The 14,129-nt window shown below is 26.2% G+C and overlaps 1 protein-coding gene across 1 annotated transcript in view; it reads left to right on the forward strand.

Moving 5' to 3' along the window:
* The window catches only part of LOC119667748 (LIM domain-containing protein A-like), a 12,504-nt gene extending 1,393 nt beyond the window's left edge, over positions 1-11,111 (forward strand). Inside the window, exons 3-5 of the mRNA XM_038077055.1 lie at positions 5,754-5,778; positions 5,881-6,042; positions 10,112-11,111. Coding sequence (XP_037932983.1) covers positions 5,754-5,778; positions 5,881-6,042; positions 10,112-11,015 — 1,091 coding nt within the window. The 3' untranslated portion in view covers positions 11,016-11,111. The remainder of the gene's footprint in view (positions 1-5,753; positions 5,779-5,880; positions 6,043-10,111) is intronic.
* The last annotated feature ends 3,018 nt before the right edge of the window (positions 11,112-14,129 follow it).

The raw sequence follows: 14,129 nt of genomic DNA on the forward strand, positions 1-14,129 counted from the left end.
TCAAATTTAGTACGTCTTGACTTGGTTAGCAAATTGCATGCACTTTCATTTTACTGATATGAAATATTTGTAGTAATAGTGAAAATCGATTATATTATGATTACATATGATTACAATTGGTTAATATAGTAGCATACTTGGGATATGATAGAGAATAGGAATGTATATGTATGTAGTCAGATATATCGCTATTTATGTAGAGAGAGAGAAAAAGCTTACTATATTTCCACGATAAAAGGTGCAAGTTAGCTCCTTCTGCAAATATGAGCTTTTTTGATTCTCTCTTTTAATATTGAGTTTCAGCAGAGGAAATACTGATATCGGATAATTATAATACAATGAATATAAAGTAATTAAAATAATTTTTAATATGACTTAGGAATTAAAATTAGTTACTCTAAAGTTTAGTTAGAAAAAATGTAGAAAATAATTGAAAGTTTTGAAAAAATATATAGTAAATTTAAAAAAAAAATGATGAAATTATAAATATTAGTATTTGTTATAGTTTGATATTTAATATTTATTGTTATATATGTGTTAGTTACTGAATTTGAATTTCCAAAAAAAAAAATTAAATTAAGTGTAATTTTTTTTGATATAAAGGTCTGCAGAGACCTTTAATTTTTATCACATTGAAATTAACATATATGTATTTTTAATAAAGTTAAAATAAACTTCTGCAACAGAATCAGATTTTAATATTCTCGGTATTATTGAATCGCAATAATAACAACAAATATTTTTTTTCGGGTTGTATAGCCTTATTGCCTATTCACACGGCATGAATTTGATTAAAAGATAATCTGAATCAACAATTGATCTGAATTTAGTTATTACTCTTGTCAACGTATGTATTTATTTCAAAACCTATTTATACCGATCAATTTAGAGTTTCTTTCGTTTGTTTAAACAAATGATAGCCAATTTTAATTAAAAAAAAATATCTTGATTTATATTTACCATTTAAACAAGTTATTATAATAGAATATTGGTCTAACGAAATATATTATTTCAAGCCTTTTCGTAACTTTGAATGCATTTTATAGTATATTCGACATTAGTTGTTTAGAGAAACCATTTTTGTTAAATTTGTTATAGTAAGTTTTGGATCGTTCGTGAATATAGAGGTTCATTATATCGGGTTAATTTCAAATCAGTTCAAATATTCGTTAATTTGAGAGTCTGCTTTAAATGGCTATCATAATTTATTAAAAAAAAATTGTTTATTGTTTCTTGTGCGCATGGATATATTTTATTCGTGGGTTCAACACTATTTTGAGTTGATTCTGACTACGTTATTATATTTTTTCTAGAGATCTAGAGATCTACTTAGGACTGTTGGGTTATTATAAAGCCGCATAAATCTAGGTATATTATCTTATTATGGCTTTCAATGAAAAGTGTTGCAGCCTACTGAAGTACTTTTGTGAGTAATAACGTGGCTAGTTTATTCTAGAGATTGCTGGTTTCTTGGAATTGCTGGTTTATTCATTGTTATAAAACACATTTACTCAGTTTATAATAACTTTTATGGGAAGATCTTGTAACAAACGGATATACTTTTGATAGTAACGCCATTGTTGGTTTATTTTAGAGATTCACTTAATACTGTTGGTTATTATACAGCCGCATAAATCTAAGTGTTGCAAAGCCCACTATTAAAAGATTATTGGTCTTATAATGACTTTCAAGGGGATATACTAACAGTAGAATGAGATAATTTTATTAGTAATACCATTGATCGGCAAGTTTTCTACATAATTAAATGCTATAATTTCTTTAAAAATTATATTATAATCAGGCATTTTTTAGAAATTTGTTAACAATATCAATATATGTAGTTCCTCAAATTTTGTGCTATATTTTGGATCTGTTCTGTTATAAACACATAAATATCAATATCATCAATTGCTATCTATTATATTATCTTGCTATCTGTATATATACAAGATTTTCTATAGTTCCGAATATATATCTATATTATGTCTTTGTTTTGTTATAAACACACACCTAGATTTTTTGAATAGATCTATTTACTGCACTTCTTTCGCGACCAAATATTGAAAAAAAAGTTTATTACATAAATAATTTCCGTAGTTCCCACAAATTGGTGGTTGTAATGTAATATGAATTCTAAAGATTAGCAAGGAAATATGGTTCAGAAATATTTTTTTTTTTATACTCATAAATATGTATGTCTCTCATAACAGAACAGAATAAATATGGCTGATGCAATTTTGCCCGTTTACGTTTGGCCTATCAAGAAATTAATGTACATATAAAGAGCAATTTTTTAATAAAATAAAAAAATTAATGTACGCTAATAATAAAAAATTAAAAAAAAACCAAAAAAAAAATAAATGTATATATGGTATACGCCCAGTTATGACGCGATTGAAATAAACCAAGCCAAACTCAAACAAATCGAGCATTGCTCATAACGACAATATTAGCTTCACGATCCAATCCCCAGTAAAAACTAAGTCAACCAAACCAAGCCAAGTAACCAACAAATAATTTTCATGAGTATTTTCGTAGCTGCTGTCCATCTGCCATTTACTACTAGCCGAGCCGAGCCGAGCCGAGCTGAGCTGAACTGAACAGAATTGCTTGTGTTCTTGTTCTTCATTTATTGCCTGCTACAGTTGTTTGCTTGTCTGCCTGCGCCTGCTCCATTCCTCATGCTCCACTGCCACATTCTTTACACATTCTTCCGCGCTTGTTTCGTTGTATTGCCGTAGCTGCTTGGCTCGTCTTTTGCTACAATTTTCAGCTCATTTGCTTATTAAATCACAAAAGTACTTGCATATCAAAATACAAATTCATATGCCAGACACATACACACACACATCCATACATACAACAGTCAACAGTGACAAACAGACAAACAGTCAGCAACAATTGTGGTGTACGTTTTTGTACTTATTTGTATGAAAAACGTTGATATATAGTACGTGTTTGCATGGAAAGTATGCGTCTGTTTATACTTAATCGCCTTTGATTGCTGCTACCCTCTTTGTACATTAAAATATAAATACATATGTATGTGGACAAAACGCATACATATAGAGTAATTGAGCTCACTCATACCAATACAAATTTACATTTGCAATTCTACACGAGATGTATTAACGTAAATGTTTTAACCCTGGTTTTTTGCATTTATCGCCGTTTCCAATTATATTTTTAATGTTTAATACTGATGGCTATTGTTGATGCTGTTATTGTTGTTGGTACTTATACTACTGCGACTGCGGCTGAGGCTACTGCTGATGCGAACGTTGTCGTTGTAGTTGCCGTTGCCGTTGACGCTTGAAATTTTTGTTCGTTCTTTATGGTAATGATCATAACTGTGTTCACTTATACTATATTGTATATCATCTTATTATGCTAATGTAGTTGTTTGTGTTTTTATTCTGATAGGAAATGATTTTATTTACTGCTCTTTGCTTGCTTGCGTGCTTACTTACTCATTGCAGGCTTAATACTTTGCCATTTCATTATTTCGTTGTAGCTGTTTTTGTAATTGCCTTTGCTGCTTTAGTAAACTTGGTCCATTTTAATTTATCATCTGCCTGCCGCCGCCTGTTTGCTTGCTTTCCCTGTGCCCGCATATTGCTGTTTTTCAATCCATATGCCCGCTGCTCACAATAAACGCTCGCCTGCTCGGTTGCTCTCACTTAGACTTTGTTTTTCAATGGTTGACACTATTTTGTGGCTTAAGTGATGATTTCGTCTTTCCATGTTTCGTTATCAGTTTAAATAAATAAACGTGGGTACAGTCAATTATTGAGGAAATCATGGAATTTGTAGATTTCATTTAAGATAATTCGTTTTGTTGCTGTTGTTGTTGTTGTCGATGTTACTAAATTAATATTTATTAAATTAAATTATTAATAAATTGTACCTAATTTACTTTCATGTAAAATTTTTTTTTTAGTAATTTTAGGTCATTGCTTTGTTGTTGCAAGTGAGACATAAAAAGTAGAACACATAGACATGTGTATATATTCTATGTGTTACCTTCTATTAATACGAATCTGAAATCTATAATATAGAATGAAGTTTCTATTTTATTTATGGTTAATGAGTTTATTTTAAAAGATTAATAATTTAATTAGCAGAATAACTGATAATTAATAGTAATTAATTATGAAAAATTAGTAATTAATAGTTATTAATAATTAATAAAAATAAATAATTAATAAAAATAAATAAAAATAATAAAAATAAATAAATTGGTCACTAAAGGGTTAATTATACTGTGATTCTAGTAGAATTATAGAATAGATCTCTTCAACATTGTGTTAATTTCTATTTAGCTGATACTCTGAATTCAAATTAAATTAGATAAATAAATTTGTTATAATTTTTTTGATTAAGAATAGTTATTATTTATTATCAATTATTAATTATAATTAATTATTATCAATTATTAATTATAATTAATTATTATCAATTATTAATTATAATTAATTATTTGTATTATTACTTATTAATAATTATTAATAATAATATTATTAATAATTATTAATATCAAATATTAATCAAAAAAATGATAACAAATTTATTTATCTAATTTAATTTAAATTCAGAGTATCAGTTAAATAGAAATTAACACAATGTTAAAGAGATCTATTCTATAATTCTACCAGAATCACAGTATAATTAACCCTTTAGTGACCAATTTATTTATTTTTTTTGCGAAGAAATTACTGAAGATAGTTTTAAAGTAAATAAGCATTTATTCATTCCAGAAAAAATGTTGTAAATAACGATAATCTAATTTAGTATCATATATTTTAAATTTAGGTTATTTGCAAAATATTAAATCACTTCTGGTATAATTGTAATGATTATTGACACTATTAGAGCAGTTTAATTGTAGGCTGCCTTAAAGCATTCTTGGGAACTAGAAGATTTATAGTCAGTAAGCAATATTTTTGTAAGGTGACATCAAAACTTGATAAACTAAATATTCTTAGATATAGTGAAGTGAGGATCTTAAGAGTTTTAGGTGATTGAGTGTTATGTTAAGCTGGAGATCTTTAAGTTACGTTATGTTAAGTTATGGATCGCATTTGAGGGTAGAACATAAGACCTTCAAACATGTACCAAGAGTTTGCTCGACATTGATACATTATAAAAAAAGGACCTAAATGCGCTCTTCTATCACAGAATAAATAATTTTATGTTCATTTTAGAATATGGATTTGAAGTTATACTTTAACTTCATATGAAGGAGCTACGACAGATCTCAAGGTCGTAGTGTAAATTCTTCAATTCTTCTGACAAGGAAATGACACACTTGACAGAAAAGCACCAGTCTTATTGCTGTGTGTTTGTATACTCAGAAGTGGTACTTTCTTCAGAAGAAGAAGAGAAACACATAAACCTTTTTGAAGCCTATAGTCTATATGCTTATCAGAACAAAACCGCTTACATAATCGCTTCGCATAAGAGATGGAAATACCTAGCTGTATATTTTATATCGGATAAGGAAATACCATTCGGTAAAGTAGAATTGGTACTATAATTAATTTAGGAATATTATTCCTTGATATTATTCCTGAAATATGGATACATTATTGTCATCAGTTTTGTTGTAATTAAATTGGGTTACTTTGAACACCAAATCTGTTTTACATTTATTATTGTTTAGTTTAAAAAGTGCATGTCCTTTAGATTTCTTGTAGAAAAAGTCCTGTAGATTTTTTAGTACAGTATTTGTGTCCCTTTGATTTATTTTATAGATTTTAGAAATTTAACAAAGACTAGGTAAATTTTTTGTTATAATATTAGTGTGGCGATAAGTAGTAATCTTTATAAATTTTATTTGCTACTCTACTGACTCGCTTAAACAAACTTTTATGGTTCCAGGAGCGATCGGCCTACACCTCCTAATCACTCGCCATCGAAGATAAAGTGCCGCTCACCTCACTCGGTAGAGTTAAATGGAACGCAAGAAAAAAAATTGAAGCAGATTTCCCCAAAAATAATAGATCTATTTGGACCACAGCACGAAACAGCGAAACTTTATAAGTAATTAATAATATGCATGTAATTAGATTATGGGTGTTTAAAGATTTCACGGTTTATATTTGAGAAGTTCTTAGCTACGTGGTTAGCTTGTTTAATTTGCTAACCCACTTAACTTATAAATTAAATTATATGATTGCATTTAACTGTTGACATTGCTCGATTCAGCATATGTTTACATTTTAAGCAAAATGTATTAAGTCAGTATTATTACTTCTACATTTCATTTAATATGGAAATGTGGCAACACTTTCGCGGCTAAAAAGCTAAGCCAATATAATAGTCTTATATTGGTTTAGCTTATATTATCTTATATTATAACTTAGCCGTGATGGCTTAGTTGTTTTTGCATGTCTATGTTGAGTACTTCTTATAGTTGGCAAATTATACACAGCAAAAAAACACATAAAAAACTATTTTTTAGACATAGACCATAATTATTATGTATCTGTTTAAGTTTATATGTAGCTTCATACAAGAGAGTTTTTCGTATTTATATCAAAAAATGCTAGATAAATTGAAAAGTTCACATATGATTGGTAACAAATAGGAAATATCTTCAAAAAAACTCTGTTTTTAAGCAATGATCGGGGAGTGATTTAGGGGCCAGCTCTGGAACTTTGGAACAGATCTTTCACCTGACCAGCTTTCAGCTTTTCACCACGAATTACAGATGATTACATTTTTTTTGAAAGACTTTTTTGCCAGAATAGCAAAAATCGTTAGAACAGTCTTTCATTCTATATTTTAAAAATGTTTTGAAAGACTTTTAATAATCTTTGCCAGAATTACCCTGTAAGTATATAAGTAGTTTTATTCGCAAGAGTTTTCATTCATATTAAATGTTAGCTTTATTTATTATTTAAGGGCAGATTTCAAAGTCGTTACTTATATCTCAAAACTGGCCTAAGTATGAATTAAGCAAAGTTGATGACTTTAAGCATGACTTGAGTTAGCATTGAATCTAAGAGATAAAGGCGTATGATTGTAATGTTGGTCATGAAAGAAAATTTTGTGAAATTTATGTTCTGTTTTAATCAGTGCTGAACAGTAGTAGAACATCTGCTCCACTGATTTCTTAGTTCTTGTAATATTCTTACATAAAATCGAGAATTTTTTGAAGCTGATTTTCAATTCAATGTTAAAAAGAAACCCTAAATACTAAGTCAGTATCATGTGAGACAAAACTAAATTCTTGGTTATTTTAAAAGGAAAATACTCTTTCTGAAATTTTATTTCATTAAATTTTTAAAATTATTTAGTTTTATTTACGGTTCATTTTGATATCTAAACTCACACATACTTCCAGATTCGGCTGGTTTAATTGCCATTCTATTTATGCTTTAAAATGTAATGACATTTCAAACGCTTTTATGTACAGTTTGACAAATGTATCTGTGTATCTCTGAATTAATTTAGATGTTTAGAAATGTAAATCTACCGTCTACTGTTTTGGATCTGTACTACCACGTATATGTATCTGTCATAAAACAGCTAAAAATAGCAACATTTCCAACCCTCCCCGTTAACAAAAAATTTTTCCAAACCATTTTCCCATGTAGGAAAAATAAGACATTGGAGTTTGGAAACAGTGGTGCTGTCGTTTTAAAATGTAACGAAAGTGCATATGGAAAATATCAAATTACTAAAAAATAAAACACAAAAAAAAGATAAATAATACATAACAAAGATTGTTTGGTTAATGCTCGAAGAGGCTCCAGCAACATGTACGAACGTTCCTATTCAAAACAATGGTTAATGGCTTGAACGTTGGTACGCGATTTGATTTCATTTAGTTTGGCTGTTGGCTGGGAACATTCAGTTCCTGCACGTTGTTGTATTTTATGTGGAACATCTGTAATTTAAGCTATTTTTAGATGAACGCCGCTTACACAAGGATCTGCATGCATATCTCAAATATATTCCGTTTTACTCGCTGCCTCTCATACGTAGGCACGATTTGGCCAAATTTAAAGCAGTTCTTCTCATATTTGGCATGGGTGTGCGCAGGCAGGTACCTTCAAAGGAAACTTATAAAGAGAAGGAAACGCTACACAAACTCCGATCTGAATCTGAACTGCGCTTGAATAAATTTTCTATTTATATGCTTCTTCAGATACTTTTTATTTTATGTGTTTATAGATAGATACACACACATATAGATATATAATTCACGGTTTCTTGTTTGTTCTGTTGTTGGTGGAGAGGAAATCGAGTGCATTTTTCTTTGTCTTCACATTTTTGGCATTTATCGCCAACATTTACTTATGTCATTTGTAGTTTTATGTGAAAATTATTCATAGGGATGTGTCCTCTTCGTATAACATATATGCAGTAAGAAAATTCCTTTACATATTCTCACTTTAACATTTGTCTTTTTATTTTCTTCGCAGTTTTTTATTGTATATCCAAGTATTGTATTTATTTTTTAATCTCGGCCAAATGAAATCTTTCATGTTCTGATATTAATTTTTTTTTTTTTATTAAACATTCTTGTAATACTGAGGTCTTTATTTGCCTTTTTTGTGGTTTGTAGCTGCAAATGCAGTGGTTTCTCGTATTTGTGTTATCAACGTTTTTTTATTTCCGGTTGCCACTTCTGAGATTTTGAACCTTATTTATGCGTTTCAGCTGAACTTCTCTGGCTTGTTCGGTTTTAATGGTTTTTCTATACGTTTTAAAGAATTTAAATATAACTACAATATATGACTCAACGTACAAGATATCGGCTTCAATATAATATTTGAAGTACTTATAAATATATTTAAAAAGTATTTTTATTCATCATAAATGCAAAAATAAGTTGATTTTTATTTACTTTTATTATACTCTTATAAATCATTTTATTAAATTTATTATTTTTTTTATATTAAGTTTGATTTTAAAGTGAGTTATGACGGCACCGACACTTTACTTTATAGAAACTATTGTATTTAATAGTGAGGTTGCAAATAGTAGTGAATCACAACAACAACAATTTTCATTTATTTTAATAAGTCGAATTTTTCGCTGAACATATAGCTGTTTTGAGGCTTGCCAAACACCTATCATCAGTGGTTTTGGAATTATTTCGTAAATAATTTTTTGAATTTGAGCTTTTAAATTTCTTAGTTAACTAAATAATTAATTCATTAATCAAAGTAAATTAACAAAACTCCAAGTTCGAACATACAAGTCAGGTATAGCTTTGGGTCGGTTCGCTAATGAACACTGATTCTGAGCTGCAAATTTGGCAGCCTACGAGTTAAACCATTGATATTTCAGTTTTTATAAATATATTTCGAATAATTATATATAAGAAATATTTTCCAGGCCACTGACGATGGGTATTTTGCAAACTCGAAAAAATTGTCTGACACTCAAATGATATATACTATATATATATATATATATATATATATATATTAGTGATTTCTAGATTTTTAAATTTAAAAAATTTCTGTAAATGTATCATGTACTATTTTTTTTTCTAAACAGCACAAAATAGATGTTAAAACCAGACTAAAAAAAATTAATTTTTCCTAGTAGATTATTGACTAATAGGCCGGCGTGCACATAGTCTTGAATTTCCAAAAGAACTATCAAATTCTTATCTGTTGTCTTCAGTCTTAGTAAAGGGCTTTGTTGCAATTCTTGGAAAACTATATTTTGAAGACCGCGAAGAACACTTTTAAATATTTATAAATATATATTATTTAATAATTTAATATATATTATATATTATAGTGAACTACAATAAAAAAAAAAATTTTTATATTATTTTAATTAAATGAAAATTTTTTAATTTAATTTAAAATTATGTAATTATTGTCTAGTCTGATGAAGTGATAAACAATAATCCAGTCAAGGCGTAAGAAAGGGGTTTTGAAGTTACCTCGCAGTTAATAGAGAATAAAAGTGCTTAAGTGAACTGCCTCAAATTGCTTCAACATAATATATATTATATATTTATTTTATGTATTTATACATATTATACATTTACATTATATTAATTTCATTTATTTTGAATTCAATTTTTTTAATTTCTTTTTAATTTATTTCTATATTTTTTTTTGATATTTAATTTTTTCAGAGGTGGTTCACATGCTACTGACCAATCGGCCATTGGCCTTAACTTGAGTGCATTTTCGCAACATATCAACAACAACAACTATAATCTGAATAACAACAACAATAGCAATAACAACAATAACAATAATAAATCCTCAATGAAATTGAATGCATTACACTCATCACTACATTCGTCATTGCACTCATCATTTAATGATTCGGTGCTGAATCTGTCAAAATGTTCAACATTAAATATGACTCATGATGATTATTATTATTTCGTAAAGCCAGAATTGGATGTAACTGAACGTCACAATAGTGGCGCACAGCAACCCATACCTGCTCATCAAAGTAACCATACGCAACAACAGCAACATCTACAGCTATTGAAGAGCGCTCATCCCGTGCATAATGACAGTCGTGTCTCATCTACACGCAATGATACCACACAAAACACAACATTCGATGATATGGATGCCTCTTCGTTACGTAGTGGAGATGAAGTTTCCATACGCAATACAGCAGCCAGTCATCAAGGTTCTGATGAGGTTGAAGAACTGGAGGCAATTGATGCTGATTTTCCATATCCATTAATATTAGACTCTAACTCACCTAGGAGTGCTGGCGCAAATACTGTTAAACGTAGACGTAAGGATATGCATGGCTCTGACGATGCAGACGAGGATGATGAATATGAAGGTCAAATGTTGCAGCAACATCGTCATTTGCGTCAACAAAGCATGGGCATGAATGGTATGGTTGGTATGGATATGCCGCCACCGCAGACTGTACGCGAAGTTCTTAATTCCAAATTTTGTGGTTTCATATCAGCGAAGCTAAATAGCATGGAAGACACAGAGGCTGATAATTTAATGAACAAAATACTCATGTTATTAGTACAAACACAAAGTAATGATACGAAGTGAGATTTTAAATTTATTTAAATTAATTACATGTAAATATGTATCTCAATCAATATCATGTAAAAATTTAATTTAATGAAATTGTATCTGTAACACAAAAAAAATGTTTGTACTACTGAAAAGATTTAATTTTGTTATTTTTTTTAAGAAAAGAATTTTTATAAATAATTCTAAAAGCACAGTTATTATAATATTTTGCATTAGTTTTTAAAATTTTTTTTTGTTTGAATGATAAAATTATTTTTTGTTAACTAATTTTTTCATTATGTATATATTCTTGTACATAAAATTTAATAATATATTAAATTTCATTTCAATGACTGAAAATAATTCAACTCTGAATACAAACTTGAATGCCAAATTTGTGCCATACCAAAAAAGAACAGAGAAATAAAAAAAAATAAATTAAATCCACAAAAAAAAAAAAAATCAAAAACAAATAACTAAATAAAATCAAAATATTTTTATGATTGAATACATGATTACATACATAAAAATATATATAAATATTTATGTTGCTAAATTTTTATACAAAAGCCTTTGTACATATACGTCTGTCAAAAAAAGACTAAATCTATATACAAATCCTTGGCGTTTATTAATAAATTTAAATAGAAAACTAATATTTTTAATTTTTAAAAAATTTTTGTATATAACTTTTAATTATTATCTTTTAAGTCTTATTTCTTAACGAAATTCATACACAAAACTTGCCAAAGTGAACAAAATAATTTTTATGCCAAACGAAATATTTGCCATTAATTTATTTACAATTTTTTTAAATTTTAATTATTTTTCTTATTAATTTCTTAATATAAAATTTAGATTAATATATTATAAATTTTTCCTTATAATTTCAATGAAATAAAAATCATCACATGTCATTTTTAAACTAATTAATACAGCAATTCTAATATGTATTTTATATAAAGCATATGTAAAAATATTTATATGAGTTATAAAATATTAATTAAATAAATAATTAGTTATCATAAAGTATTCCGATGGTGAAAAGTAATAGTGGTCTTTTAAAAATTTAATATTTTTATTAGTTATAATAATTATTAATTATTAATTAATTATAATTATAATTACTATTTTATTTTTATTTTTATACGAATTATTTTATATAACAGTATAAAATTATTTTTATACAAATTATTTTATAAAACAGTATAAAATTATTTTTATACAAATTATTTTATATAACAGTATAAAATTATTTTTATACAAATTATTTTATAACAGAATATAAAATTATTTTTATACAAATTATTTTATATAACAGCATAAAATTATTTTTATACAAATTATTTTTTATTACAATATAAAATATTAACTAGTTTTATGTTAATAAAATTTTTATAAAATATGTGTATTAAATAATATTTAAATAAATGGTTTTTTTAATTTAAGATAAATTTATTATCTATAAATACATATTACAAAATAAAAATTAAATATTAAAATTAAAAATAATTCGTATTCCTATACTTTTAAAAATCTAGAAATTAAACGCAAATCAAATGTAATAAAAATATATAATAGTTTTGGTTATATATTATATACTCCTTAATTAAAAATTAATTATTTAAATTAAAATCACATACACAGTAAAAAAAATCTTAAAAAATTAAATATAACTGTTTTAGTTATATATATAGACAATAAAATTGTGCTAATATAAATTTAAAATAATTTTTTTTATAATTATCTTCATATATTAAATTACTTGTTTTATATATTTTTGAAAACATTTAAATGAATTTTTTTTTGTTACTACTCAATAAATCATTATTTTTTCATTAATTTTCAAAGAAAGAAATTCTTATTCTTGAATATTATTATAAAATATTATTAAACTTTAATAAAGATTTGAATTTAAAAAATACTCTATATATTTATATAGACATATATGTATGATTACAAATTTTTTAATACTCTTAACAATTTTTTAAATTTGTGGAATATATTTATAAAGCTTAAAAATAGTTTTACTTATAATAAGTTTCTATATATTAGTTTTATAAATTTAGCATGTGTTTATTAATAATAAATATTGAAATATTTCAAAAAAAAATTCTTTTTAAATTCCTTTTTGTTTTGAAATTAAAATTAATTTAATAATTTTTAATTTTTTTGAAAATATTTTATTATATATATATATAATTGTAATTCTTATTTTTATATTGCTTTTAGAAAATATGAAAATTACTTTTTATAAATACTTATATATAATATATATTTGTGTATTTAAAATATTAAGATAGAAAAATTAATATGTGAGAAGTAATAATTAGTTGTTTCAAATTTAATTTTTGTTTTTAAACAAGAAATAAACGAAATAAAAAAAAATAAGCAGTTTTATTATTATACATAAAAAGGTTTCTTTATTAGTATGGACTTTTTGTCCATGATAATTGAAAAATGGTTTTCAGTAAATGAACTGCTAAAATAATAAATAATAAAATAATAATAAAAACTTTTTATTATTTAATTTTATCAGATAATTTTTGATTAAATGTCTTTGCTTTGATGAATATATTATCACAGTTTAAAAATGTTTTCTGAAAAGCTGTTGATTTGGGTATGTTGTCTATCTATCTATCATTAGCGTAAAAGGACACCAGTTATTTACTATAATTTTATTTTTATTTTTTTTATCAAATTCAGAAAAAACTTTTTTAAAATATTTTATTTCGGGCTCTGAATTAAAATAGCACTATGAAACGAAAACTGAAAAAATGTGATATATCTACCAGAACGAGAGCTGGAACAGAACCTTTAGAGAACAGTTAATACTTGGAACAACACACCTTGACAAATTCAAAAGAAACTTATTCAGTGTAGTGGTTTAAAAAATAATTCCAAAAAAATATAAATTTTGGCTTTAGCGTAAATTGTTTTTGCAGTCTTAAATCTATTAAATAGTTTTGACTTTGATTATAAAATTATATATCTGTATATATACGTACTAAGTAAAAATTAATAAGGCTTAAGTAAGTAGTAAAAAGAAAAATGATCTCCAAGCTATTCAAATTTGCTACCTAATACAACTCTAGATAATGGTTTTAACTTAACAATCTGGTATCGCTATAGGCCAAAATGACTGTGTGT

This window comes from Teleopsis dalmanni, chromosome 1 (genome assembly GCF_002237135.1).
Source record: "Teleopsis dalmanni isolate 2A chromosome 1, ASM223713v2, whole genome shotgun sequence".
NCBI classification, from domain to species: Eukaryota; Metazoa; Arthropoda; class Insecta; order Diptera; family Diopsidae; genus Teleopsis; species Teleopsis dalmanni.